General features: G+C 46.6%; 1 protein-coding gene across 1 annotated transcript in view; it reads right to left on the reverse strand.

Annotated features, from left to right (window-relative positions):
* Window positions 1–27917, reverse strand: part of LOC118695650 (rho guanine nucleotide exchange factor 12) — an 82760-nt gene that overhangs the window by 31411 nt on the left and 23432 nt on the right. The window contains 9 exon segments of the mRNA XM_054517067.1: window positions 1158–1277; window positions 1495–1572; window positions 2259–2437; window positions 3445–3502; window positions 4245–4294; window positions 5201–5299; window positions 12727–12783; window positions 14176–14264; window positions 14955–14978. Of these exon segments, the coding sequence (XP_054373042.1) occupies window positions 1158–1277; window positions 1495–1572; window positions 2259–2437; window positions 3445–3502; window positions 4245–4294; window positions 5201–5299; window positions 12727–12783; window positions 14176–14264; window positions 14955–14978 (754 nt within the window).

The following is a 27917-nucleotide window of genomic DNA, read 5'->3' on the forward strand; positions in this document are numbered from 1 at the left end:
TCCAAGAATGACTTCATGGTTGTATTTTAAGTTGCACTGACAGATAATAAACACATCATTGCTTGCACTTGTTCTTCAAAGCAGGTTTTTCAGAGATGAGAGCCCAGTGCAAAATGCACTCCACATCCTGATTAAGGTGACAGTGCCAACTTCAAATCCCAGCTGCAGAGGGAGCAGCCTGCCTGTCCCAGCAACTGCAGCTTGCCCAGGATGCCTTGGGAGGGCTGAGCTAGAGCAGAGGCTGGACACAGCTAAAGAACAAAGCAGGGATTTGTTAAAAGGATCTCCTCCATGGATGCACCTTGGGCAGCACAAGAGCCCAACCAGGGCTGCACCCAAGGTGAACCAAAATGGTCCCAAAATGAACCCAAGATGAACCAAAATGGTCCCAAAATGCACGAGCGCTCACAGGTGTGACGGTGTTTGCAGGGGTCTGAGGATGAGGGAAGAGATGAGGATCTGACTCCATGTTTCAGAAGGCTGATTTATTATTTTATGATATATATTATATTAAAACTATACTAAAAGAATAGAAGAAAGGATTTCCTCAGAAGGCTGGCTAAGAATAGAAAAGAAAGAATGATAACAAAGGCTTGGGGCTGACTGAGACAGGCTGAGCCAGCTGGGCTGTGATTGGCCATTAATTAGAAACAACCACATGAGCCCAATCCCAGATGCCCCTGTTGCATTCCACAGCAGCAGATAACCATTGTTTGCATTTTGTTCCTGAGGCCTCTCAGCTTCTCAGGACAAAAAATCCTAAGGAAATGGATTTTTTAGGAAATACCATGGCTACACACAGGGTCTCTCCCTGGGATCAGTTCTGCTCCATTTGCATCTTGCAGTTCATTGTCCCATTCCAGCTTTAGCCCATGCAGTCCCATCCTTGTTTTTCTCTCTCCAGCCCACGGTGTTTGTGCTCCTGGGCTGAGATTTGGATCATTTGTCCTTGGTGCCCAGCTGGAGCAGGAATTGTTTTGTCTCCCTGCTCTGTGCCCAGAGCTCAGCATCCCCTGATGTGAACCCAGACCCACACACTAAAGCAGCACAGAACGTGAAAATTATAAAACCTAAAACCTGAGGCATCACCCAGAGCACCATGAACCCCCTGGATGGTGCCTGGGAGCACTCCCCAGAGCAGGCTGAGCCCAGCTTACCTGAGTGCAGCCCGTGGCCTTGCAGAGCTGCTCCTGCAGCTGGGGAATGTGTTTCTTTGCCTCCTGGATCTCCTTGAGCAGGCGGGTGGAGGGGGTCCGGCCGTACTCCTCCTGCAGGACCTGCAGAGGAATTGTTTGTGTCTTTTAAATGAACACCTGCACGCCCAAGGAGCTGCTACACAAAGTCTGTTTTACTCTGACAAGAAATAAATAATAATTAAATTAACAAATAACAGATAATAAATTAAAGTCTGGTTTACTCTGATAATAAATAAAATTAACAACCCCTCTTTGCATCACTTTCCCCAGTTCTCTCCAGCCTGCACAAATCCAGTACCTGCAGCCTCTCCTGCTCCTTCTGGAGCATCTTCCTCAGAATCTCCACCTTCTGGTTGTGGACAATGTTATTCTCCTCCTAGGAAGCACAGAGAGATTAAGGTTGGGTTTGTTGGGCAGATAAGGAAAATGGACATGCACGTTTTCCACCCACTTCTACAAACAGGCTCTGAAAACCTCTGTGAGAAGCAATTCAGATTTCCAACCCTATCCTATGTATTCTTTCTTAATTTTGAACAGCTATAACAGTATAAAAATTGTATTTCTTAATTTTGAACAGCTATAACAGTATAAAAATTGTATTTCTATTATCTCACATAGAACTGCATATTTTTACTTGCAAATTTTCACATCTCAGACAGAACTGCAAAATCTCAGATAGAACCGCAAATTTTTACTTGCATTTTCCTAAGTGAATAAACACCCACAGACAGGACAACAGGAATCCCATTCCCAAATTCTTGTTTCACCACACAAGGAGCACTCAGCAGTTTAGGAACAGGGGAAGAGAATTCTGCTTGGTGGAGGGAAAAAAAGGCTAAAAGTCATTTAAAAGTCATTCCCACCTGCTCCTGCTCAGTGTCAAAATCATCATCATCATCCTCTGCTCCAGTGATCTGAGTCCCCACTCAGGACAGGGGACTGCCAACACTGGACTGGGAAATATCCCAATGCCAATTTATGCCAATTTGAAGTGCAAAAAGAAAATAAATTCAGGCCAAACCCACCCATTTTTCCTTTTGGGAAGAGAGCTCCAAACCTTACCCCCATGAGCACGGGGCTGGTGATCCTTTCTGCATTCCCTGACGTGCCAGGCGAGTGGGGGGATGCCATGATGGGAGACATATGCCCAAAAGCTGCCAGATCCACGTCAGAATCCGCCAGGGGGATCTGGGGCGACCCTGGAGGGCGCCCCTGGACAGTGAGAGCTACATAGGAACCCGCTGTGGGGACACAAGGACAGGCACAGGTCACACACACACACACACGGGGACACGGCCACGCTTCTCTCATTTCCCTCACCCCGAGCCTGAGAGCACTGCCTGCTTCAGAAATCTGTTTAAATTCAGGTGTTCCAAAAACTTTCATGAGGATCAGCCCTTGTAAAGCAAGCAATCCAGTTTCCAGCCCAGCAGGTTAAATTTTGAGTGCACACAAGTAAAATAAACCACCAGCACCTCCTTCCTCATAGAAGAAAATCCACCAGGAAGGTGTTTCCTGTAGTGCTGTGCAGCATCACACAGAAATCACACTAAGTGCCTGCCCAGTTGTGGTAAAGGTGAAAATATCTCCTTCCTCATGGAAGAAAATCCAATACCAGGAAGGAATTTCTTGCAGTACTATGCAGGCATCACACAGCAGTGCACAGTAATTCCTGCCCCAACTGTGGTATTTTAGGTGAATTAATGGATTTTTAGAAGAAAATCCACCAGGAAGGTGTTTCCTGTAGAGCTGTGCAGCATCACACAGAAATCACACTAAGTGCCTGCTCAGCTGTGATATTTAAGGTGAAAATATCTCCTTCCTCATAGAAGAAAATCCAATACCAGGAAGGAATTTCTTGTACTGCTATGCAGCATCACACAGAAATGCACAGCAAGTGCTGCCCAGTTGTGGTATTTAAGGTGAGAATACCTCCTTCCTCATATTTCCTGCAGTGCTCTGGAGGTGTCACACAGAAATGCACAGCAAGTGCTGCACAGCTGTGGTGGAAATTTAAGGTGGAAATGAAGCACCCAGGCAAGGCTTGGTGGCAATTCAAACATTAAGTTCAGGAGAAGCTAGAGGAGAATGTACCAGCTTAAATTCAGGATGTCAGAACCATTTCAATTTCACTTGTCTGCTTCACACACCCCTTGATCCCTCAGCATTGGCCTCACCTTTGGCAGGGCCCTTGAAAGTCTGGTGTCACATTTTACAGGTGACAGGAGAGCCCTCTGCCTTTACTTACACTTGATCAGCTTGACCACCTCCAAATGGTTCGAGTGTGTTACCAGAGTCCCATTCACCTGGCAGGGAGCAGAGAAAATTCAGTGTTTGGCTTCTGTTTCCGAGCAATTCCACACATTCCAGAAGAACAGCAGCATTTTCTTCTCCCCCATCTCCATTACTGCCTCTTTCAAGACATTACCAGATAAATTATTTATCCTTCTAACAGTTTATCTCAGTGAGCAGAGCTCTGCAAAAAGAAAACTGTGCACAGACCGAAAGAACTCAAGCAGGCAGACAAACAAAAAAAAGGGCAATCCATCTCTGCCTGGGCAGAAAAACAACAGGGCAGCTAATTTAATTCATTAATTTCAATGCCTGGTTGCAATCCCAGCTCCATCTGTGTCAGGAGCTGCTGTAGCATTTTGCAGCAATAGTTTACAGAGTCTTTTAAGTCACTGACTTGATTTCTTACTTGCTTGGGACTAAAAAAGAACATGGATGTGGGAGCAGTTAGGGGAGAAAACAACAATTCAGGCAGGCTGTTTATTTACAGATCATTATTAACAACTCTGCCTTCCTTCTCTTCCCTGCCATTTCTGGTTTTATTATATTTATGATACTTGAGCCTGGCAGGATACAGAATTTGTCCATAAAATTCTGAAATGAGGATCTGGAGGAGAGTCAGAAAACTGAAGCTTAGACCATTCCTAATTCAAACACCACGGCAGACATATCAATGTTGTTTTTGGGTTTTGTTTTCAGAAAAAGAGCTCATTTAAGACAAAGGACCCATTTTTCTTCCCATTTCAAAGTCCTTACCTTGATAATTCTATCACCTGTCTGCACTCCAGCCCGCATGGCTGCTCCATCTGGAGAGGCAAGAAATCACTCAGTTCCCATTTCAGTACAATCATTTAGAGCAAAAATGGTTTTATGACTTCTGTAAAACATGCAAAATACTCCTGCACTCAGCCAAGCTTCCTCTCTCAGTAAAATCTCTGGGTCTAGAGCAGTTTTGCTTTCACCTGGCACTGGATACACCAGGACATGATCCCACCACATCCCACGGAGTCATTTCCTCCCTTGGGATGCTCCAAACCCACGAGATCCCAGAATGATCCAGGGTGGAAATGACCTCTGAGATCAGCACAGAATGACCAAAGAGGTCAGCTCCAAACCCACCAGATCCCAGAATAAACCAGGCTGGAAAAGACCTCTGAGATCACCAAGTCCACCCTGTGACCTGACACCTCCTCACCACCTAAACCATGACACAAGTGCCACGTCCAGGCTTGTTTTAAACACATCCAAGGATGGTGACTCCATCCCCTCCCTGGGCAGGTGATTCCAGTGCCCAATCCCTCTTTCCAGTGAAGTATTTTTCCCTGATGTCCAACCTAAACTTCCCCTGGCAGGCACAGCTTTAGGCTGTGTCCTCTCGTTCTGTCAGTGGCTGAAGATTCAGAGGAATAAATTCACTGCTCAACCCTGACCTTGCACATCCCTTCCCAAGCTGCAGCAGGAGTCTGGGAGTTTTCTGCTGCAGCTCAGAGCCATTTCCAGGATGGCCATGGCAGGTTTGGGGGCTCTGCTCTCACCTTCCTTGACAGTGACAGGAGTGCCACATCCCTTCCCCAGCTGCAGCCACCCCACCTGGCAGGAACCTGGGAATTTCCTGCTCCAGCTCACAGCCATTTCCAGGCATCTGGGAGTTTTCTGCTGCAGCTCAGAGCCATTTCCAGGATGGCCACGGCAGGTTTGGGGGCTGCTCTCACCTTCCTTGACAGACTGCACGAAGACGGGGTTGTCCCCGCTGACCGTCAGCCCGAAGCCGTTCTCATCGCGCTGGATCACCACACACCTCTGCACCAGGCCTGGGGACACAGGGGCACCACAGGGAGGGCAACACACAGAGACACAAGCCAGGCATCAGTCCAGAACCTTATCCTCCCAGATAATCACACAGGACTCAAAGGAACGGGGACAACACGGCACAGAGGAGAGACAGGAACAGGGCGGCAGTCCAGAAATGGAGAGGGATGTCAAGACAGGTCAAGCTTATTGCTCCAGCTACACAAAACAGAGATGCAGACAGCTCTGGCATATCAGAAACAACCTGAGGGAAAAGCAGCTTTTAAAGAAGAGCAGCAGTACCCACACCAACGAGCAGGATTTCTTTTGTCTGCATTAATAGTTCAGGAACACCTCACAGGTTCTACAGGCTGCTCTAAAACAGAAGCAGAAATCCCTCAGAGTAATATGAAAGGCTTGGGCTAAAACAGATTTATTGATCAGGAAAAGTTCTCGCAATTCTCAGCCAAAATCTCCTCCTGGGGCACCTTCTGCTCCAGGTGAAATGTTGCACAGAGCCAGAACAGCAGAGGTGAAGAAGTACAAGCCACATTTAACTGTCCTGAGCAGGATTTCTGAAATAAAGACCAGTCCAGGGCCAAAATCCCAGGAGATGAGTTTGAATGTGCCCCTCCTTTAATCTGCTGTGAGACATCAAAGACAACTTGTTTTGTTTCCTGGTATACTCAGCGTAACATGAACACAAATGCGGAGATAAATTCATTTAGTAGGTGCAGCATTTGGACCAGGTGGAATGCTGGAGATGTCTTTTGGACAATGGAAAGACAAGGCCCAAGCAAGCAGCAGCCCTGGCATAATCCTTGCCAAGCACTTTCCTAGGAGCAGCTGCAAAAATCCTCCCAAAACGAAGCCCTCACCCTGAAAAGTGACTTCAGAAACGCTGGAAATGTTTTCCAGGGTGATTTTCATCACCTTTATTTCTAACCTCTTGCTTTGCTTTTCCACTCCTAAAGGCAGAGCAGGCAAAGTTCCTACACTGGCACCTTGAGAAAGGAATCAGAGCTGTCCCAAACCGGATTCCAGAAGTGCAGCAGTTTTGTTTGGTGTGCAGGGAACACGGGGAATTGAGAAGATGCTGTCCCAGCCAGACTGGCTTTTCTGGAATGGGCTTTAAAGTATGAATGGGAACAGAGCAGGGAGTCATTCCCCTGGCTCACGCTGCTCCCAAACCACCTTTCACTGCTCTGCAGCAACTTCCCATGGAAATGAGCAGCCCCAAGAGCCAACACTGCCTGCCCAGCCAGTCCTGCCCTCCTCCAGTGTGGCACGGATGAAAATGGGTGTGGGAGCAGTGGAAATAAAATATTCCAGGACTTCTGCAGCACCATGACATCCCAGGAATTCCCCTCCTGCCAACAAAGCAGGGGATAGCTGCTCGGCAGGGCTGGGAAGAGGATGGGAAGGAAAATCCCCCCACCTTTCACCCCCTGTGCATGGGGAGCAGTGAGGAAGGAGCCTCTCCCTCCTGCACCTCCCCTGCTTTTGTATGACCAAAGCTTCTTGAAGTCTCACTTCCCAAGAATGCTGCCCGGGGCTGGGGTGTGGGATTGGTGCTGCTGGAGAGGAGCAGCTCCTGAGCAGCTCCTGCCAGCCCCACAGCTCCTGAGCAAGGCACCAAACCCAGCTTTGGGACTGCCCTTGCTTAAAGGCACAGGAGAGCCCTGAGCCCGCCCTGCCTCTGGATTTCTTTTTCTGCAGAAGAAATAATCCTTGGATTTACTGATGAACTTCCTCTGATGCCAAAGCAGTGCCCACGTAACACAGACTGACCTGGCAGAACTGACCTGGCAGAGGATAACTGAATTTAATTCAAGTTTATTCAAGTTAAACTCCTTCAGTTCACAAGCTTCAATTTCACCCAAGACCACCTCATAAATTCAGAATGGAGGAACAACTGGAATTAGGACAACTCCACCTGAAATTAGTCCATAATTGCTTTTTCCTGTACTTGTTTTCTTCAGATAAGGGACACTTAACCCTTCCCCTAATCCAATATAAAAGGCTGAAATGAGGTAGAGGAGATAGCACACTTGACAGAGACACACTTTATAGTGATTTTAATGAAGTTATCTGGAGATAACACCGTGACCTGCAGAACCTGATCAGCTCTGATAGCACTCCCTGCCTGAAGCAACCTTCAAGTGCTTTTACTCTGCTGATTTTGAAATATCCCACCCATGATATTTCACTTTTTCCAGCTGAAACTCTCTGAGTATTACAAAGTCATCAGATTTCGTCACTGACAGTACTCAAAAATAAAATTATTAATTATCTTATTCCCATTTTTGCTTTCCTTAACAATATCTTTATGTTATGAAGTGAAGAGACATCACTTAACCATGCTTTAAAAATCAGTCTCTGTTTGTGTCTGGAGTGAATTCCTAAAATTCTGGAGGAAAAATAATCAATTTTAAGGCTTTCTGTCCTCATGGACATGAAAATTCCCCCAAACTCACTCAAGCCAGGAGGACAACAAAGCAGCCAAACACGCGCTGGAGTTAAAGAGGTTAAAATTAAAAGTGAAAGCAGAGAGAAAAGCTGCAAGGAAAGCTGAGAGGAGCTTCAATAGGTGGCACTCGTCCCCCTCCCTTCTCCAGCCCGGCTCCAAGAGCTCCTTGGATGGTGGAAGGACAAAGCCTGCACTTCTCAAGGTCACTGACACCCCAGGGCCAAAATAATTGTCCCAAACAGCCCGGCCAGACACATCTGGGCTGCCCAACAGCTTCTCTGGGAGGCTCAGTTTTCTTTTTCTCTTCCCTGCATCCTATTTGGAAGTTACTGAACGATACAGGAATTTCTTTAGCAACAAACAGAGCAGGGCTTCACTCTAAAAACCTGACTGGGAGAATGGAGAGACCAGGATGGACCAGGCTGGGGGCAACCTGGGCCAGTGGAAGCTGCCCCTGCCCATGGAACAAAACAATTTTTAAGGATTCTCCCACCCCAAACCAGCCTGGGATTCCTACACTGTTCCCAACCATGGAATGATTGGGACAAAAAAAATTTTTAAGGATTTTTCCACCTCAAACCAGCCTGGGATTCCTACACTGTTCCAATCATGGAATGGTTGGAACAAAAGTCATTTTTAAGGATTCTCCCACCCCAAACCAGCCTGGGATTCCATGGGATGTGAATTCCATCTCCCAAGTCCAGTCTAAGCCGAGGAGCTGAGATTTGGGAACCAAAGCCTCCCCTGGGGGCATGAGGCCACCATAGGAAAATGCAGTTTAATAGAGGGATTTGAAATGAATCATTCCATAAACAAAAACCCAAACCCCTTGGGGTTTTGAGAGAGGCTAAATGCTTAACTTCATTTGGGAAGCTTTTTGTCCATAAAATATTGTCAGAAATGCTGCTCCACAAGGATAAACAGAACTTTTATAGAGATAAACTTCTCTGGAAAAATGGTGGTCACAACATAAAGACACAGAGCTGGTAAGGACTGCAAAAAAACCCCATGGAGAATAAGTTTCAATTTCAAAACATCTCAAATCTGGGGTTTCAAACAAAACCCAAAAATTTATCACAAAGTTGGAGAAAATATGTGAAAGAGTTTGTGTCAAGTCCAGGCTAATATTCAGGCCAGAAATTGATGATTGCTAAATATAAAGGAAAATATTTTTGGAGAGCAACCAAGTTGTGAGGAAAAGGAAAGAGAAGCTGATGCCTCACCTACCACCCTGAAAGGTAATTTCAGTTTGAAGTTCATTTAAGAGATGCAAATGCTACTTTGAGAAAAAGATATTTAATATCATGGGAGGTCATGGCACTAATTAGCAAATTACAGCATAACAAACTACACTCACTCTCTCTCCTGATAACCTGAATTTTGTTGAATATACAAAGGTGAGAAGATTGGGTTTATGAATGAAAGAGAGAACTGAGAGCTTTATGTCACTACAAATTAATTTCTTTACATTAGAACAATTCCCTCCATGAGCACTCTGCCCCTCCAAGCCACTCACACACTTCAGGAAACTCTGGCTCCTGAATTAAAAATTTCAAGAGGTGAGAACAAACAGGCAGCAAAGCCACTCCTCTCTTCCTGCTGTCACTCCAGCCCTCCCCATTACTCCCTTTGCACTGGCCAGCCCCCATCCAGTCAGCAGAGAGGAAAATATCAGTACAGTATTTCTACTTGGAGGGCTTGGAATAGTTTGGTGCCTTCCAAAGCAAACAGCAGAGCTCTGCACACATTCCAGAGAAACCTGGGAAAAGCAGACAAAAGGCAGGGCAGGGAAGGGAAGGATGAGTGGGAGCTGCTCCCAGGGATCCTGGGCACGGGGACAGCATCTGCAGGAAGCCTGGGGGACGTCAGAGCTCCCATTAGGAAGCTCTGATTATTTCTGGGCAGTCAAAACTCACATTAGGAAGGTCTGTTTGGTTCTAGGGAGTCAGAGCTCATGTTAGGAAGTTCTGTTTGTATCTGGAAAGTCAAAACTCCCATTAGGAAGTTCTGTTTGTTTCTGGGAAGTCAAAACTCCCATTAGGAAGTTCTGTTTGTTTCTGGGAAGTCAAAACTCCCATTAGGAAGTTCTGTTTGTTTCTGGGAAGTCAAAACTCCCATTAGGAAGTTCTGTTTGGTTCTAGGAAGTCAAGGCTCCCATTAGGAAGTTCTGTTTGTATCTGGAAAGTCAAAACTCCCATTAGGAAGTTCTGTTTGTTTCTGGGAAGTCAAAACTCACATTAGGAAGTTCTGTTTGTTTCTGGGAAGTCAAAACTCCCATTAGGAAGCTCTGTTTGTTTCTGGGAAGTCAAAACTCACATTAGGAAGGTCTGTTTGGTTCTAGGGAGTCAGAGCTCATGTTAGGAAGTTCTGTTTGTTTCTGGGAAGTCAAAACTCACATTAGGAAGTTCTGTTTTGTTCTAGGAAGTCAAGGCTCCCTTGAGGAAGTTCTGTTTGTATCTGGCACTGCCAGGCTGGGGCAGAGGGACAAACACAGAGCTGTCCCAGCAAACGTTTCCTGTCACTAACCCACAGCACTCCCAGCAGTTTGTGGGGAAGCAGCACCAGGCAAAAACGAGCACAGGGCTCTGGTTCTCCTGGCTGAGCTGGCTCCAAAGCCCCAGAATCAGCCCCAAGTCCCCGCTGCTCCCTGGGAGGGTGGCAGCAGCAATGACAAGCTGCAGCAAGCCAGCTCTCCTCGAGACAGGTTTCCATCAAGGCACCCTCCAGAGGTGTTTACAGCTCCTGAAGGAACACTCTCACACCCTCAGGAACGTGACTATCATATTACTTTGCTGCTTTTTTTTTTTAAAATAAGTGTGTGATTCAAAATTCCAGGGGAAACGAAAAGATCCCACAGAAAGAACAGGACACACCTCCCCAACTGCACCAGCTTTTCCTAACATGCCTGTGTTGGTTTAAACTCCTCAGGGTTGGTGTTGTTTGGTTATTTTTTTAGTGTTTCTTGCTCTGACAGCATCACTTTGTATTCCAGAGGTGGGTTAAGGAGTTGGAGCACGGCCATGAACACCTGGCAGTTTTACTGCAGTGGAATGATAAAGCTGATGATTCTGGAAGAGTCACTGCATCCAAAATCCCACAGCAGCTTTAGCAGAAGCAATTTGCTGAACAGATTAAAATCAGAAAGTGTCACAGACTGCTTTAAACATGAATTAAATAAAATTAAAAAAAACAGTCAAGGAAAAGAAAGACAACCCATGGCTGGAGTCATGGAAATAAGTATTGGAAATAAAAACTGCAGCCAGATTCAGCCCAAGTCCAAGGGGCCAAAGATGCTGATAGGATCCAAAAAACAACTTGTGAATCCTTACTGCCTTCTATATTCTAAGGTCTGAATGCAAATATCTCCAGGACTGGAAGTGGAATAAGTCCCTAGAGCAGGGGAATTTCACAGCCCCCAGACTGACAGAGCAGGCAAAGCTGAGGGAGCACAGGGGCCCCTCGTGGTGTAGGGACAGCACCAGGATGGGTGGGGATATTCCCATCAAAAACCTGGGGATGGGAATATCATTTTACTGCCCAGGAGTGCAGGGTCACTCCCTCTCTCTGGGACAGAGAATAGAAAAGTTCACATCCTTCCACTTATTTAAATTATTCACAGACACATTTTTCCATTTCTGTCAGAAAGAACCGACAGAGAACCCCTACAAACAATGACTGAGAATATGGCACAGACTTTCCTACAAGCACAAACCACTTTGGGAGCAGTGCCCTCACTGCCAGGAGCACCCAGTGACACCTCCACAGGTGCCAGATTTAACATTTTCCAGCCACAAGCTGAGAGCTGAAGCAGGATGGAAGGGCAGCTCTGGCTGTTCCTGGGCTGCAGAGCCTTTCCAGGCTGAGAAAATCCCTGCCTGGGTTAGGAGTGAGTGCCTGAGTGGGTCAAACCCCTTCAAGACAGCTCCAAACCCTGTTCCTGCTGCTCAAACCCCCAGGAAATCCCTGCCTGGGTTAGGAGTGAGTGCCTGAGTGGGTCAAACCCCTTGAAGACACCTCCAAACCCTGTCCCTGCTTCTCCCCAGGGCCTGAGGGCAGCACAGCCACCATGGCCTGGTTCAGGGCCTGGCCTTCAGCCCCTGGCAGAAGGAACAGCTCAGATGGTCACAGCCCAGCAGTGCCACCTCCACAGGTGCCAGGTTTAACATTTTCCAGCCACAAGCTGGGAACTGAAGCAGGGTGGAAGGGCAGCTCTGGCTCTTCCTGGGCTGCAGAGCCTTTCCAGGCTGAGGAAATCCCTGCTGGATGCTGGAGTCAAACACCTCAAAGACAGCTCCAAACCCTGTTCCTGCTGCTCAAACCCCCAGGAAAACCCTGCCTGGGTTAGGAGTGAATGCCTGAGTGGGTCAAAACCAGCTCAAAACCAGCTCAAAACCAGCTCAAAACCCTGTCCCTGCTTCTCCCCAGGGCCTGAGGGCAGCACAGCCACCATGGCCTGATGGCCCTGCTTGCCTGGCAGAAGGAGCAGCTCAGGTGGACACTGGGGCTCAGCAGTGACACCTCCACACGTTCCAAATTGAATAAATAATAATTTTCCAGCCATTAGCACACTACAAGCTGAGAACTGAAGCAGGATGGAAGGGCAGCTCTGGCTGTTCCTTTCCAAGCTGAGGAAAACCCTGCCTGGCTTAGGAGCTGAATGCCTAAATGGGTCAAAACCAGCTCAAAAACCAGCTCAAAAACCAGCTCAAAAACCCTGTCCCTGCTTCTGCCCTGGAGCCTGAGGGCAGCACAGCCACCCCGGGCTGGTGGCAGAAGGAGCAGTGACACTTCCGCAGCTGCCTGATGAAATAAATAATAATTTTCCAGCCACTAGCACGCTACAAGCTGAGAACTGAAGCAGGATGGAAGGGCAGTCCCTGCTGCAGAGCCAACCATGCAGATCAGGGGAAGGGAAAAGCCTGGGATTCACAGACAGGAGAAGCAGGAGCTGCCCAGGGGGAGGCTGCAGCTTTGGCTTACCATACGTCTCGGATCTACTCTCCTCAGAACTAGACTTTGTCTTCTTGGAGGAGCTATCTGCACGAGAGCAGGAGAAAAGGAGAGAGAGATATAGAAAATATGGAGACCAAACATGAGGAAAAAAAAAAAATCATGAAAAAAAAAAAACAACACAGACTCGGATTTATCGGGTTAAATCGTGCAAAACACAAATAAGATGTGAACAAAACACAGGTGGAACATTTGGAACAAGGGTGAATAATACAGGGACATACAGGTAACAGCACACAGAATCTGTTACAGGAGCTAGGACACGACCACAGGAGCTCTCTGCAGTAAAACAGATAAAAACCAGTCCAAGCACAAGGCAGTGCTCCTCCCCAGAGTCAACACCCAGCACAGGCACAGCAGCTCAGCATCCTCAATTCACCCCTTAAACAAAAGACAAGGGTTTTCTGCAGGCTGCACTGCAGAGCTCCCCTATCAAAGCACGGGGTCAGGTAACAGCTCTCAACTCTGGAGTGACTCCCTGCAAATTAAGATTACAGCATTCCTCAAGTTTGTTTCTGGAGAAATTAAATTCCTTCCACAAAATGAGTTCACAGCCTGGGAGCTCCCCCAACCTGAAATAATTTTACCTTTCCTGTCCTAAAGGACAAAGGAAAAGAAGACAAGCTCTGAACCAGTTTTTTCCCCATTAAATGGGCATTTAAAGCCCATTTTCATTTATTTTGTGCACACTAGAATGACTCATGCAGCCAGTGGCAGGAAACCATCACCAGGGTGGTTTATAAACATCAGCCCTGTGCACAAAAATCCCCACATCCTACAAGTGGTGCTCCCCAAGCCCCAGGGAAAAGCCTGAATGCACAGACAGGAAAAATGCACCTTGCATGGGGCCAGGAGGTTGAGGCAGGAATTTCATGAGCAGGCACTGGGGGAGTGCTCCAGAGAGAACAAAAATCCTGTGTGCACCCTCATCGCCCTCATTTAACTAAAATCAAAGCAGGCTAAATCATAGGACAGCAAATCCTTTAAAATGAGGAGTTCATCTTCAAATGCTTCACCTTGGGAAGCACAAATTCACTTTGCAAGGGGTAAAGAGGGATCAAAATCCACTCAGGAACAAAACAAACCCCCCCCCCCAAATTAAAACCCCAGCAGAGAAACCCAGCTCTGGCTGGGCCAACCCCATCTCCAATTTCAGATTTCACTACAGAACTCCTCACAGCTAATTACAGCCCTCGCCTCCTGACTCTGCTGAAAGTGGAAGCTGTTGTAATTATTTACTGATACACTAATCCAGGTTGGTGATGAGGGTGTTTAAAATCAAGCCCACATTCATTTCAATGCCCACACTGCCTTTGCAGAACAACACAGCTCTGAAAACCACATTAAAATCGTTTTTAATCGACTTCCCAGTGCTTTGTTTGGGTTTTTTTTTTTTTTCCTTGAATTTTGGGATTTTACCTGTGGGATCGAAGTCGTGGGTGCTGCTGCAGCGTTCAACCTTCTGCTTCTTGTCAGCTGGAGACTCTCTGCTCAGAATGCTGCCGTGTCTGGGGCACAGAAAAGCAAAATATCCTCACACCAGAGCCCACAGGAGCCGCCTGAGCGCTCACACAAAGCTCAGCCAGCTCTGCCTGCTCGCCAGAAATTCACATTAAAGCGTAGGCATCGAGTTGCCTTTAAAATATTTATTCCCAGGCTGAATTCAGAGGGGAAAATGATCTCCCCTGGAATCTCTGGGAGGGGATCCAAGGCTCCAGGAACAGTCTTGGTAACCTCCAGAACTGATAACAAGTGCATTCTCTTTAGCACTCAACATCAGCCCATGTTTTATCTTAAAAGCCAAATAAATTTAATGGAAAAAAACCCTCCTGAAATGTTAAATCTCCCAGCAAACTTTAAATATTTCAGCATGCCAAAATTAAAGATTTAGGATCTCCCCAGAAGGGAAGCACCTGTACCCTGCCTCCCTTTCCCTCCCTGACCACCTCAAAGCTCAGGTAAGATGAGCCCCCAGCCACGTCACAGAATGCAAATGCTCACCCCATGCCAAGGACACCACCAATAAATCTACTTTTGGCACCTCATCCCCATCTGGATATTGATTTCCTCACATCTGTAATGGGCACTACAAGCTGTGTTTGTATATATATATATATATATTTTAAAAACATTCCCCCTGCAAAAATGCTGCAGTATAATTTACAATACAGACAAAAAAGCAAATTTCAGGAACTCACCTCGAAGGTTTTTTGAGAGGAAACCTGAAAAGAAACAAAAAAAAAAAAGTTTAATGAACTTTTATTTTTCAATATTAGGTTTGATATCAGCATTAGTGCTTAGATACAAAGAGTTATTTTACACTTCTGTGGTACCTTCACAAAAAACCATCTCTATTTTCATGGAACTCCATGAACTTTGAGGCAAGTGCAATAAAATTGAAATTAAATTACCTATTCCAAGTAGTATTATACAGACAGATAACAAAAGCAACAAATCCAAAGCTGAAGGGAGAACCAAATATATTTGTATTTTTAACTGAGCACACAGCCTCAAGCTGCACCAAGGGAAATTTAGGTTGGATATCAGGAAAACGTTTTTTTACAGAAAGGGTGATAAAGTTCTGGAATGTTCTGCCCGGGGAGGTGGTGGAGTCCCCATCCCTGGGTGTGTTTAACAAAGCCTGGATGTGGCTCTGGGTGCCAGGGTTGAGTTGAGGGGTTGGGGCTGGGTTGGACTCGATGGTCTTGAAGGTCTCTTCCAACTTGGTGATTCTGTGAATTTCTGTGAATTTCTGTGAATTCCTGTGAATTTCTGTGAATTCCTGGGAATTTCTGGGAATTTCTGGGAATTCCTGTGAATTTCTGTGGATTCCTGTGAATTTCTGTGAATTTCTGTGAATTTCTGTGAATTTCTGTGAATTCCTGTGAATTTCTGTGAACAGCTCCACAGCCAGGCTCAGGTGAAAGGAGGTTGGAGCCAAAAGGGGTTTGGAATCTTCTCCCAAATGAGTGAAGGACAGGAGGGAACAGCCTCAGGCTGGGCAGAGCAGGAATTTCTCCTTGGAAAGGGTTGCTGGACACTGGGAGGGTCTGGAGTCCCCATCCCTGGAATTGGCATTTCCGTGATCCTGAGCTGAGACATAGCCCCATCCCCATCCCACAACCAAACCATTCTCCCAGAGTTTTCCAGACCATTCCAAGCAAGAGTCCTTGACTGGCAGCACAAAACTGCCCCAAATGCTCCTCCTGTCACCTCCTCCCCTCCGTAATTCCACCTGGAGCGGCCCAGGCAGGAAAAGCCCAGCCCTAAAGCTCCAGGAGCTCCCTCCCCACTACCTGAAAACCCCGAGTGGCTGCACAGAGCCAGCCTGAGCCCTCTCTGGGAGCAAGAGCTGTGCCATCAAATGTGGATACACCCAAAACTGGCCAGCTCCCACATGCCAAGCCCCTGTGCAAACATGCACTAATATGGAACTCCAGAACGAGCATCTGATGACACATTAGGCAAGGGAAATTAAAATGCTGTCTGCCTGTTCCTGAAAATAATTATCCACAGCAAGACACTTGCCATCTTTCAGATAACAGCATTGAATTCAGCTGAACTACAACAGCAGCTTCCAAATTAAGGGGGTAGATAGGGCCTGTGATTGCATAAACAGCAAAAAGTTAATTAATTGAAAGCAAGAAGTGGTAATCCTCCTTCCTCCTGCCCCCAAAAGATTTATTTTAATCTTAAAAGCCTGGGAAATCCTCTCTGATTCAAATCAGAAACATCCTCTCCTCGTGGTGCTCTACCTGCAAAGCCACATCTCTGCAGCATCCCATCCCCCAGTTACCAACTCCAGGCAGGGAAGGAGGGCTTGGTACAGGACAGACAGCTGGAAGCCCAAAGGAAAGCAAACAAAAGTCATCTCAGGCCAATCTAACCCTGCCTGGGCCCTGAGCAGCCAGCAGATGCAGCAGCAACCAAGTGTTTCACTGAAAAGCAGAAAAGAGGGGAAACAGAAAGGAATCCAGGGAAAGACAGAAAGAGATGTTTAGGATGAATTACACCCATTTTCTTATCTGATCCATTTGAACTTCTGAGCTGCATAAAATACCACTGGTAAGTATTTTAATGAAGCATTTTAGTGACAAACTTTATCCTCCAGAGGTTCTTATCAGCACCCAGAAGTGCTGCAGCAGCAGGCAGAGTTTGTGGATAACTCAAAGTGAGTTCACTGCTGGACCTCTGGCCTGGCTCAGAGCTCTTGATTATCTGTGAAACACTAATGTCCTATTTTCCAGGTCCAAAAGTTGTGCAAAACCTTTCTGCTCTTTATACTAGGCTGGTGATTAATTATTTAGGAAGGAACTTTAAAGTTTTTGTAAACAAAGCAGCGCTGAAAACACCGGAATCTTTCTCAGCGCTTTGACGTTACCGGGGAATGTCCAGTTCCTGTGGGGTGGGAGCCAAAATCCCTGTTCCCAACCCACAGCTGTGCTCACAGCTGGATGGCACAGGGGGTCAGGGTCCAGCTGGCCCTGGGGAATCCTCCTGCCTGAGAAGGGACCCCATCCCAGGGCTGGGACCCCATCCCAGGCAGTGCTGGAGCCCCTTGGCTCAGCTTTCTGAGGTTCCTTCTTGTCCCAGGTAAGCAGGGATGGAGGCATGGAGAGGTTGGGGAGCAGGGATGGACACAGGGACAGGCTGGGGAGTAAAGAAGTTGGCAGGGACAAGCTGGGGAGCAGAGATGGAGGGAGGAACACTGTGGGATTAGGGATGGACACAGGGACAGGCTGGGGAGCAGGGATGGACACAGGGACAGGTTGGAAGCAGGAATGGAGGCAGGGACAGGGTGGGGAGCCAAGAAGGTGGCAGGGACAGGTCTGGACCAGGGATGGACACAGGGACAGGCTGGGATCAGGGATGGACACAGGGACAGGATGGGGAGCAGGCACAGGTTGATGAGCAAAGAAGGTGGCAGGGACAGGTTGGGAGCAGGGATGGAGGCAGGGACACTGTGGGAGCAGGGATGGACACAGGGACACTGTGGGAGCAGGGATGGACACAGGGACAGGCTGGGAGCAGGGATGGACACAGGGACACTGTGGGAGCAGGGATGGACACAGGGACACTGTGGGAGCAGGGATGGACACAGGGACACTGTGGGAGCAGGGATGGACACAGGGACACTGTGGGAGCAGGGATGGACACAGGGACACTGTGGGAGCAGGGATGGACACAGGGACACTGTGGGAGCAGGGATGGACACAGGGACAGGGTGGGAGCAGGGATGGACACAGGGACAGGCTGGGAGCAGGGATGGACACAGGGACAGGCTGGGAGCAGGGATGGACACAGGGACAGGCTGGGAGCAGGGATGGACACAGGGACAGGCTGGGAGCAGGGATGGACACAGGGACACTGTGGGAGCAGGGATGGACACAGGGACACTGTGGGAGCAGGGATGGACACAGGGACACTGTGGGAGCAGGGATGGACACAGGGACAGGCTGGGAGCAGGGATGGACACAGGGACAGGCTGGGAGCAGGGATGGAGGCAGCAGATGATCCCAGCACAGCCTCTGGGCACTGCACAACCACCGCCCTCCACCCTCTCCTGCCTCTCCTTTGCTTCACAGGTATTCCCTGAAATCAATGGAGTAGGAAAAGGATGGGCTTTGTCCGCCCAGGCTGAAGGTGAAGCTCTCCAGCCCCCAAAGCACCTCCCTTCCTGCATCTGAAATCATTCCTGGGCACTGAGTTATGAAATCACACAAGTTTTAGGCAGAAGACTCAGCTGAGCTCCAACACTGATCCTGGCTGGGAGCACTCAGTACCACACTCCTCCCTTCTCCCATTTCCCTGCCTGAACACCACCTGGAAGCCATCCCTCATTTCCCAAACCCTGTGCCACCACAGCAGGAAGCAGAGTCAGAATGGATAAAACCCAATCAAAAATCACAGAGGAGCTCCTGGGAGTTTTATCTGTGTTTCACTGCAACTGATCTTCACTTGGAAATGATATTAAATCTGAAAGCAGCCCTGAAAATCCCCTCACCGTGCTACAGCACCCAGCACAACACCATTCAAATTCAAATACATTTCACCTCCTACTGTAAACAGCAGCAAGAAGGCAGAGCAGGGTGTGGTGAACAGCTGGAGCCTTAATTCCAAACGGAGCTGGCAAGTTTAGGCTCCACGATAAAAACCCTGTAGACATTTTGTCTGATAACTGATGAACATCAGCACATTTTCAAACGAGTTGTTCCACTCTCCCAAACACCGGCACCAATTAAAAGCCAAGGCAGATTTTGTTTTTAAAATGCTGGGCCCGAATAATTTGAGTCATTTAAATGCATCAAATGACTAAAAGTGTGTCTTCTTAGTCATGCTGCATTAGGAAAATCTATTTAAGGGAGGAAAATACATCTACAAGCAGCAACAGCGTGGATTAAACATTGGATTTCAGGTTAGCTCACACACAGGCACCACCAATGCCCAATAACCACCTTGAAGCCAAGCAGGAAAAGGTGATTTGAAGACTTAATGTGTCAGAAAAGAGGAGAGCAGGGAGGATTCCCAGCTCCCAGCAGTACAAAGCATTCCATTCTAGCCTGGGAGGATGAAAATACAGCTGACCATAAATAGCACAGCATCCAGATAACCATGCTGGGGTTTTTTTTTGTTTTGTTTTTTTATTTTTTCTTCCCTCCCCTACTAAAATATTACCAGAATTCAAGTATCTGCTATCTCCAAAGCTGATCAAAGAGAAAAATATTTAGATTCAGACAAGGGCCTCAACCTTGGAAATATTTATTCATGGGCCTAACTTTAGTTCCAGGACTGCTCAGATGCCTGAAATGAAGCCTGTGTGTGTTTGCAAGGAGAAATTACTCCAAGTTGTGCCCAGATGAGTAAGAAATGTTGTGAAACCCATGCAGAAGAGAACAGCCAAAAAGTGCTTGCTTGACAGAACTAATCTTTAATTAGGAGATGAACAGTTGCAATAGAAGCTGCTTCAGTGCTTTATTAGATTCATTTAAATAAGATGTTGCTTGTTGCAGAAAAACTCTCTGAATGAATTATAAATTTCAAAGAAAAGCAGCCAACACAACTGATCATGCCAAATTCAGGAGGAGAAACAGCCCAGGCCTGATCACTGGTCTTTTTTAGGGATATATTTAGAAGGAGGAAAGGAACACCAAAGGTTATCTCAAAGTCCCCACAATAAAAACCCAAAATTCTGTATTTATAAAGTCTCATCCTAATTCAGGACGTTTCCACCAACTCATGAGTCAATGAGAAGCCTTTGGCCACCATCAGCTCCATGGAACTTGGTGAAAAATGATTTTAACTCACTCAGAACTCCAGAATGGTTTGGGTTGGAAGGACCCCAGAGCTGATCCTGCCATGGCAGGGACACCTTCCCCTCCCCAGGCTGCTCTCAGCTCTGTCCAGCCTGGCCTGGGACACCCCCGGGGATGGGTGTGCAGGATTTTGGGAATGCTGAGCAGGATTGTTCTCTCCTCTTGTTCACACATCCCCAAACAGATCCTGGAAAAACCAAAGCCTGTTCCTGAGGGACAGGTAAAATAACCACTGAACAATTCCAGGACTATTCCGAGTGCACCCAGCTCCTTTAATATCCATTAAACTTCATTTTCAACACCCTGATTGCACCTCACTGACAGCACTCTGAGAAATGATGCATTTTTTGTCTAAATCTAGGAGATTTTAAATGCTCTGAAAACACAGTAAGCATTGACATAAATGCTGTTTTGGAAATACCTCCCAGAATTTCATCTTGGAAGAGACAGAATGAAAGAAAAGGAAGGAAGGGAAAGAAAACCAAGGAAGGGAATCTGTTTCCAGGGCTGCAGAGGCACAGATCCACCAGAGCAGGATTTTAAAGGCCCTGAGAAAGGTTTCAGGGGAGAATGCAGCACCAACAGGAACTGGAGGCATTTTTGTGTCCCAAGGAAAAGGCCTGGGACAGCCCTGACCCAACACATCCCCTCCACTCTCCTCAGCAGGAGCAGCAGCTTTCTGCTGGGTCATCTTTGCCACAGATCAAAGCACAGGAGCTCAAGGAAACACTGAGCTTTTTCCATGAATTAAAAAAAAAAAAAGAAAGTCAAACCCACTGCATACTGATGGCAACAGACTGGACAGGAAAACAGGGATCCAAATGGGATTCCTGGGAGCTGTCAGAGCCCAGGGATGGAATTTTGGGACCTGCAAGGAGGCAGAGCGAGGGAGGCAGAGCCCAGGGATGGATTTTTGGGACCTCAAGGAGGCAGAGCGAGGGAGGCAGAGCCCAGGGATGGAATTTTGGGACCTGCAGGGAGGCAGAGCGAGGGAGGCAGAGCCCAGGGATGGATTTTTGGGACCTGCAAGGAGGCAGAGCCCAGGGATGGATTTTTGGGACCTGCAAGGGAGGCAGAGCCCAGGGATGGATTTTTGGGACCTGCAAGGAGGCAGAGCCCAGGGATGGAATTTTGGGACCTGCAAGGAGGCAGAGCGAGGGAGGCACTGCGAGCTCGGTGTTATTTTTGTGGGAGTCCGAGGCAGCGCAGCTGACACCGTGACTCATGGAGGAATCCTCCCTGGCATTATTGACCTTGCACTGCTGACAGCTCATGGGCAGGAGTGCAGCCTTCAGAAAAGAACATGGGAAATTTAGGGAAGTGATTGGAGAGCCCACAGAGCCAACACCTTCTGTGCCAAACCCCCCTGAACACCCCCAGTGCTGCATTTGCCTCAATAAAACATCAGCAAACGCCTCCCACTCAATATTCTATCATTTTTCAGGCCACTGATGTCTCCAGCCATAACCAGAATATGCCATTCCATTTTCCTTTCGGGAGAGAAAATGCAGAGTAGCCAACAGAGCCCATCAGCATATTTCCTGATGGATCAGGGGATGGATCAATGCAAGGGACTGGTGCCATGGCAACCAACGTGCTGAGCAAAACACTTAAACTGGGTTAAGATGAATTTGATAAAAAAAACAAAGTCTGGAAGGCTGGCAAGTTCCATCTGTAGGATGGGGAGGGTCAGGGCTCCAAGAGGGAGGTATTTCTACAGGGAAGGAGAATTTCACTGGGGCCTTTCCTTCACAGCTTCCTCTTGGAGCTTTAAAAAATTAAATCTCTATATACAGATTCCTCTCTCGTTCTTGTGGTTGAGGGATTCATCAGGAGGGGTGAAAAGAAAGGAAGGAGAATTCTACAGGGAAGGAGAATTCTACAGGGAAGGAGAATTCTACAGGGAAGGAGAATCTCACTGGTGCTTTGCCTTCACAGCTTCCTCTTGGAGCTGTAAAAAATTAAATCTCTATATACAGATTCCTCTCTCATTCTTGTGGTTGAGGGATTCATCAAGGGGGGTGAAGAGAAGGTGGTAGCATGAGAAGGGAGCAAGAAAAGAGGAAAAAGAAACCAGCTTAAAATTATGGAAGAAAAACAGAATGCAAAGATAAATCTTTTCCATAAAACAAACAGCAAGAATTCGGAGATTTGCCTCCACACCAGGAATTTCCTGATGACACAGGAATGCATCATCATCCTATGGCCTGTAAAAATGATAAGGAGGCAACCCTGGGTTTACTGCAGGCAGCTGCAGCTCTTTGCTCAGCGTCCTTCCCTGTAAAGCCCTGAGGTGGGAAGGGTTTCAGTCCCTCAGAAAAGGAAGAAAAGCATCTCCAGAGAAGTTCCATCCACAGCTCAGCCATTCACTCCCAGCCCAAGCAAGTGCCTCAGCTATTTTCCATGACACAAGCACTTGGATTTTTCCAAGAGCTGATGTCAGGGCTTTTCATGGAGAAAGAGCTGCATTTACTGGGCAGGCAGGGAAGGAGGGCTTCCCCAGCAGCCATCTCAATGTGCCCTTTGTGCTGCTCTGCTGCTCGGGCCAGCACCCTGCAAGAACTTTGAGTCCCCAAGAAACTCTGCAAAGGGGAGGGCACAGGGACATTTCCAGCAGCCAGAGCTGTTCTTCCACTCCTGACTGATTTCCAAGGCTCAGAAGCAGCAGCTTTCCCTCTGCAGGCCCTGAAGTTGTCACACAAGGCCATTGATTGTTGAATATCCCTACAAGGGGCTGCAAGCAGCCAAATTAATGAAAACTGGGGAGGGGGCACTGGAGGGAACATAAATAAACCAGGCTGCTCGTGTTTCCTTAATGCTGCCTTTAGATTCGGCCTAAAAGCAAGATTTGAGTAATAGGGGGAAGGTTTGGCCACTCAGAGCAAGCACAAAACCCTCTCAGAAACTGGTGGGGAATGGAGGTTGCCAAATCCCAGGTGATTTCCTACGGTTTCCCAACGTGACTGTTTACAAATTCCTGAATCTCTGTTTCCACCTCTGGGAGAGAAAAATTTGACAGCTTCGAAATGGAAAAAAATTAAACACCGCAAATGCTGAAAGAGGCCAAGTTGTTTTTCTAAAAAGACTTGTAGAAAATGTTATTATCACAAAAATTTACACAAAATTTACACAGCAGGAAAGAAACATTCAGGATTTGTTCCTTTCCAAGCTTTGACTGCATGACCCATTTAGTGCAAGTGACCAGGTACAGGAGAAAGGTCAAGCTTGTGATTTCAGAAGTTATGACCCAATTTTCTCACTCATTTATTTATTTTGAAGTAGGCCATAGACAAATATTCCCAGGCCTAGAGAGCTCAAGCTTCCCTGTAGCAAGAAAAGCTGAAATATGTGGTTTGGCCATACTAGAAAAGCCCCAAAATATCCAATTTAATATCATAATTATATTTTCACACCATCTCATAAATACATTTTCACACCATCTTTGCATCCTGAGCTTTTGCTATTTGGAAGAAGGGAAGGAAGAGGGGTAGAACACGTTTGTTGTGATTCACTCCTCCAGCTTTCACTTCTGAAAAATCCTTTTCAACCCATTTGCCCAGAGCCTGAAAGAATCAAATCCAGCACTGGGGTTTCTTGCACAGACAGGGCGTGGAGTCCAAATTAACCTGCCCTCCCTAAACTGCAGCTAATTACAGGGAAATGAAATGTTTGCTTTGCTTGCCAATAACTGCAGAAGGCAGAGCTGGCTCGGTGGCAGCTCCTCCTCCACGGCGTCTGCAACAGCTTCCCAGTGAACTGCCCCAAAAAATAAAGGAATAAACCAATTTTCTTTTCCTGAGCAGAGCAGAGAGACCCAAAGCTGTGGAGTGCCACGGGGTTTGCTTTCACCTGACACACACACACACACACCCAGGGCTGGGATCACTCGTGCTGCTTTTGCATTTCATTAGGCACCAAGCCTAGTTCCTTATTAATGCCATACCCAGCTTGTGGTTGTTATGAACCAGCAACGAGCCTGGTGTGGAAACAGTCCTTAAAAACAGCAAAAGACAGCAATTAGAAAGGGAGGAGAAGGAGAAAAAAAAAAAAAACCCATCCCCAACACAGAGTGCACGTAATACAACTGGAAATGTAGCTTTCAAAATAGCATAATGCTGCTCCAATTAGGCAGCTTGAAGTTTTGCAAATATATGTACAAGGTTCAGAGGCACAGAGGAGTATTTGGCCCAGAGTTCACATTTCTGGGGAGTGAGTGCAGTTGCCTGGCATAGGAACAGCACACCTCCATGGCTTGGAAGTATTGAGAGTGTACTAAAGAACCTGCAGTAAGATAAATAAATAATAATGCATTTATTTTCAAATAATAAGATGGATAAATACTAATAAATTTATTATTCCTCCTGAGTGTCTTTCAAAGGATGTTTTAAAGAAGTGACAAGGCCAAGCTGTTGTGCTCCTCAGCATCGTCAGCTTTCCCTGGTTTAATGTGGCCACCAAGGTGAGCAGAGGAAAGGATGGGAGAATTGGGATTGTCCAGCTTGGAGGAGAATTGGGATTCTTCAAAAGTGGGAAAGGCTGGGAGAATTGGGATTGTCCAGCCTGGAGGAGAATTGGGATTCTTCAAAGTGGGAAAGGCTGGGAGAATTGGGATTGTCCAGGCTGGAGGAGAATTGGGATTCTTCAAAGTGGGAAAGGCTGGGAGAATTGGGATTGTCCAGGCTGGCTTTGGGGTGACCTCGTTGTGGCCTTCCAGGAGTGAAGGAAAGATGGAGAGACTCTTTGCAAGGGCTGGGGTGACAGGGTGAGGGGCAATGGCTCCACACTGACAGAGAGCAGGGTGAGGTTGGATACTGGGCAGGAATTATTCCCTGGGAGGGCGCAAGGTGCCCAGAGCAGCTGTGGTGGATCCCTGGCAGTGTCCAAGGCCAGGCTGGAGCACCCTGGGACAGTGCAAGGTCTCCCTGCCCATAGGACTGGCTGACATTTAAGGTCCCTTCCAACCCAATCCACCCTGGGATTCTGTGATTTCCCCTGACAACATCAGCAGCACTTCCCCCATGGATTTACACATTCCAGAGGCATTATCAGCTTGTCTGCCCTACTGCACACCCCAAAAGTTTCATTAAGTTACTCCTTTGACAAACGAGGTCAGCAGGCACCTTGCCTTCATTTAAATTTCCCTTCAGCCCTCGTTAGGCTGTTTTAGAGGTTCACGTGCCTTTACTGCTCTGGAAATGTAAACCAAGACTCGCCTGCTCATCAGAAGCAGCAGTTTATGAGTTCAAAGCTAAGCAGACACTCAACCCAAAAGCATTTCCAGCCCTGCCTTCCCTTCTCCCACTCACTGATGAACCTTTGGCCAAATTACACCCATTCTGCATGGGATGTGCAGGCAACATCCACCCCTCTGACCTCTGCAGAGCTTCTAAATATTTCCCAGCTGCCATAAACTAATTTACAGTTAATATGTCTAAAACCACCCAAAGGCAAAGTGCTCCCAGTGGCTTAATTTACACCAAGGGAAAAATTGGATCCACAGCTTTACAAAGGAAAGCTGCAGCACGGAGAGAATCAAGAAATCATTACCACAGTGTTGCTTAACCTGTACAGTGTATTTTTAGCTCTTAGTCCTTCACAGCTAATTCTGCTCAAGTTTTACTCCTGTAGATACAAACACCAAGGGCAACCAAACTATTTGAGCCTAAATTCCAAGTATGCAACTAAATGAGCATTTCACCTTGCTGGCTTTCCACACCTCCCAGCAGGGTTTCTGTCCCAGCATTCCCTCAGATTTTAGAAGCATCCATGGAAAGTTTCTCCACCATACATTGCAGTTTTCCAAAAAAAGCAAATGTGATGTCAGCTCAGTTATAAAGAGATCAGCAGTGCTGTATAGTGGAGTTGAAGCTATCTCAGTTGTTTCAATGGCCCTAAGAAAAAGAAAGAGGCTTCTGGGATATGCAAACCTATTATTTCTGCCATAAATGCAGCTCTGGCCCATAAAACACGAGAGGAAAGATGCACATAGCACACATTGCATAAGGAGGGAAAAAATGTACACAGGCATTTGTGGCATGCTTTGCTCCTTCCCATTTCATCTCCCCACCATCTAAACTACAGCAAAAATCCAGAAATACTGACTGGGAAGGACTGGAGCAGAACACAGGATTAGGATTTCTCAGCAACACCAAGCCCTGTTTTTTCCACTGTAAAATGGAAGATAAAAATCCAGGAGTGAAGCTCTTTGTAAAATGGCTCAAGATCCTGAGCACAGCCTGTGAGTCAAACCCAGAGCTATTAATAGGTCTCTGGATGTGTTTGTATTAGTATTTGCCTCTTGGGACTTGTAAAATAAATTAAAATACAAGCAAAAAAAAAAGAAAAAAAAAATCCAAACAAATATTTAGTCAGGAAAGCTCCCAGCTGCTAAAAGGTGACTGCAGCAAAATTCTCCAAAATATGTGGAAGGGGTTTGGAGATAACCAAGGTAGCAGAAACAGCAATGCCAGATTGGAGCTGCTCCCCCACTGGGTTCAGTGACACCTTCAGCTCCCGGTGCCTCCCCCTCATCACGCAGCATGATGACAACTGCCAGCCCTACTGGCTGTATTTATATTTATATTTTAAAAAAACAACAAATCTCCTCACCATCTCAAAGCCTTTCTACATCACAATCTCATCTATTAGTACAAAACACTGCATTTTCTCTCAGTGCTGATGGCTGTCACTGGATCAACACTGCCTCAAATCTGTCCACACCATCACTGGGACTGATACAATTTGTTTAAATTTTAGAACACTTTACAATGAAATAATAAAAACCAAATAAAACAGTCAAAAATGTATTCAGAAAAATAAACCCCACCCAAAACACTCAAGAGATGGTTGCTTGAACACCAGCAGCTAATTTAACATCAACATGCATAAAATATCAACTTATCAAAAATCACATTCCCTGTGGCTGGTGAGGAGGCTCTGGTATGGAATTACTGGGAAATGGAAAGAAGGGAGAGCTGCCAGCATCTACATCCAAAGCATCTTTCCAGGCTGTCAAAACCTTTGTTCTTCAGCTCAGCCACCAAGACACAGATTTCCACAGCAAACACATTAAACTGGCCATTTTCACAGCAAAACCACAAAGGAGTAACTCAGGTTTGCATAGTAGCTATTAAAAGATGAAAGACAAAAAAATAAATAAAAAGGAGACAAACCTCCCCTCCCAGTAGATACTAAAGGGAAAATCCTTTTTCTCTGCTCTGCACCCAAGGCAGGTAGTCCTGGCTGCGGGAAGGGGAACAAAGGCTCAGTGTTACCTGTTCCACACGCCAGGGGCAGCTGAGCAGGGCCATCCCAAAGGGCCATGGCAGGCAGAGAGAGCTCGGATCCCAAATCCCCCCGTCCCTGGAGCCTCCGGGGCTCCCAGGCTCGGGGATCCTCGGGAGGAACCCGCGGATTGTTCAGTGACCACGGGGGGAGCGAGGAAACTCCACCTCTCCTGTCCCACCTCCTCCTCCTCCTCCTCCTCCTCCTCCTCCCAGGCAGCAGCAGCAGCAGCAGCCGGGGCTGGAAAATATTTATCTGTATTTCCTATAGTTGTGGATGTGTTTGGTTTTTGTGAGCATCTATGGGTGTGCATGTAATTATATGCATATATATATATATATATATATATATATATATACACACACACATATAATTATATATATATACATATATACATATACACACATAATATCTAAATATATATATAATATAGAAACATTATTATATATAATATAGATATTATATCATATATCATACATAATATATAATATATAAATATATTGTATAAATATATAATATATAAATATATATTACCTATTTAATATATTTTATATATTTATTGTA

The sequence above is a fragment of the Molothrus ater genome, chromosome 22 (genome assembly GCF_012460135.2).
Source record: "Molothrus ater isolate BHLD 08-10-18 breed brown headed cowbird chromosome 22, BPBGC_Mater_1.1, whole genome shotgun sequence".
NCBI lineage: Eukaryota > Metazoa > Chordata > Aves > Passeriformes > Icteridae > Molothrus > Molothrus ater.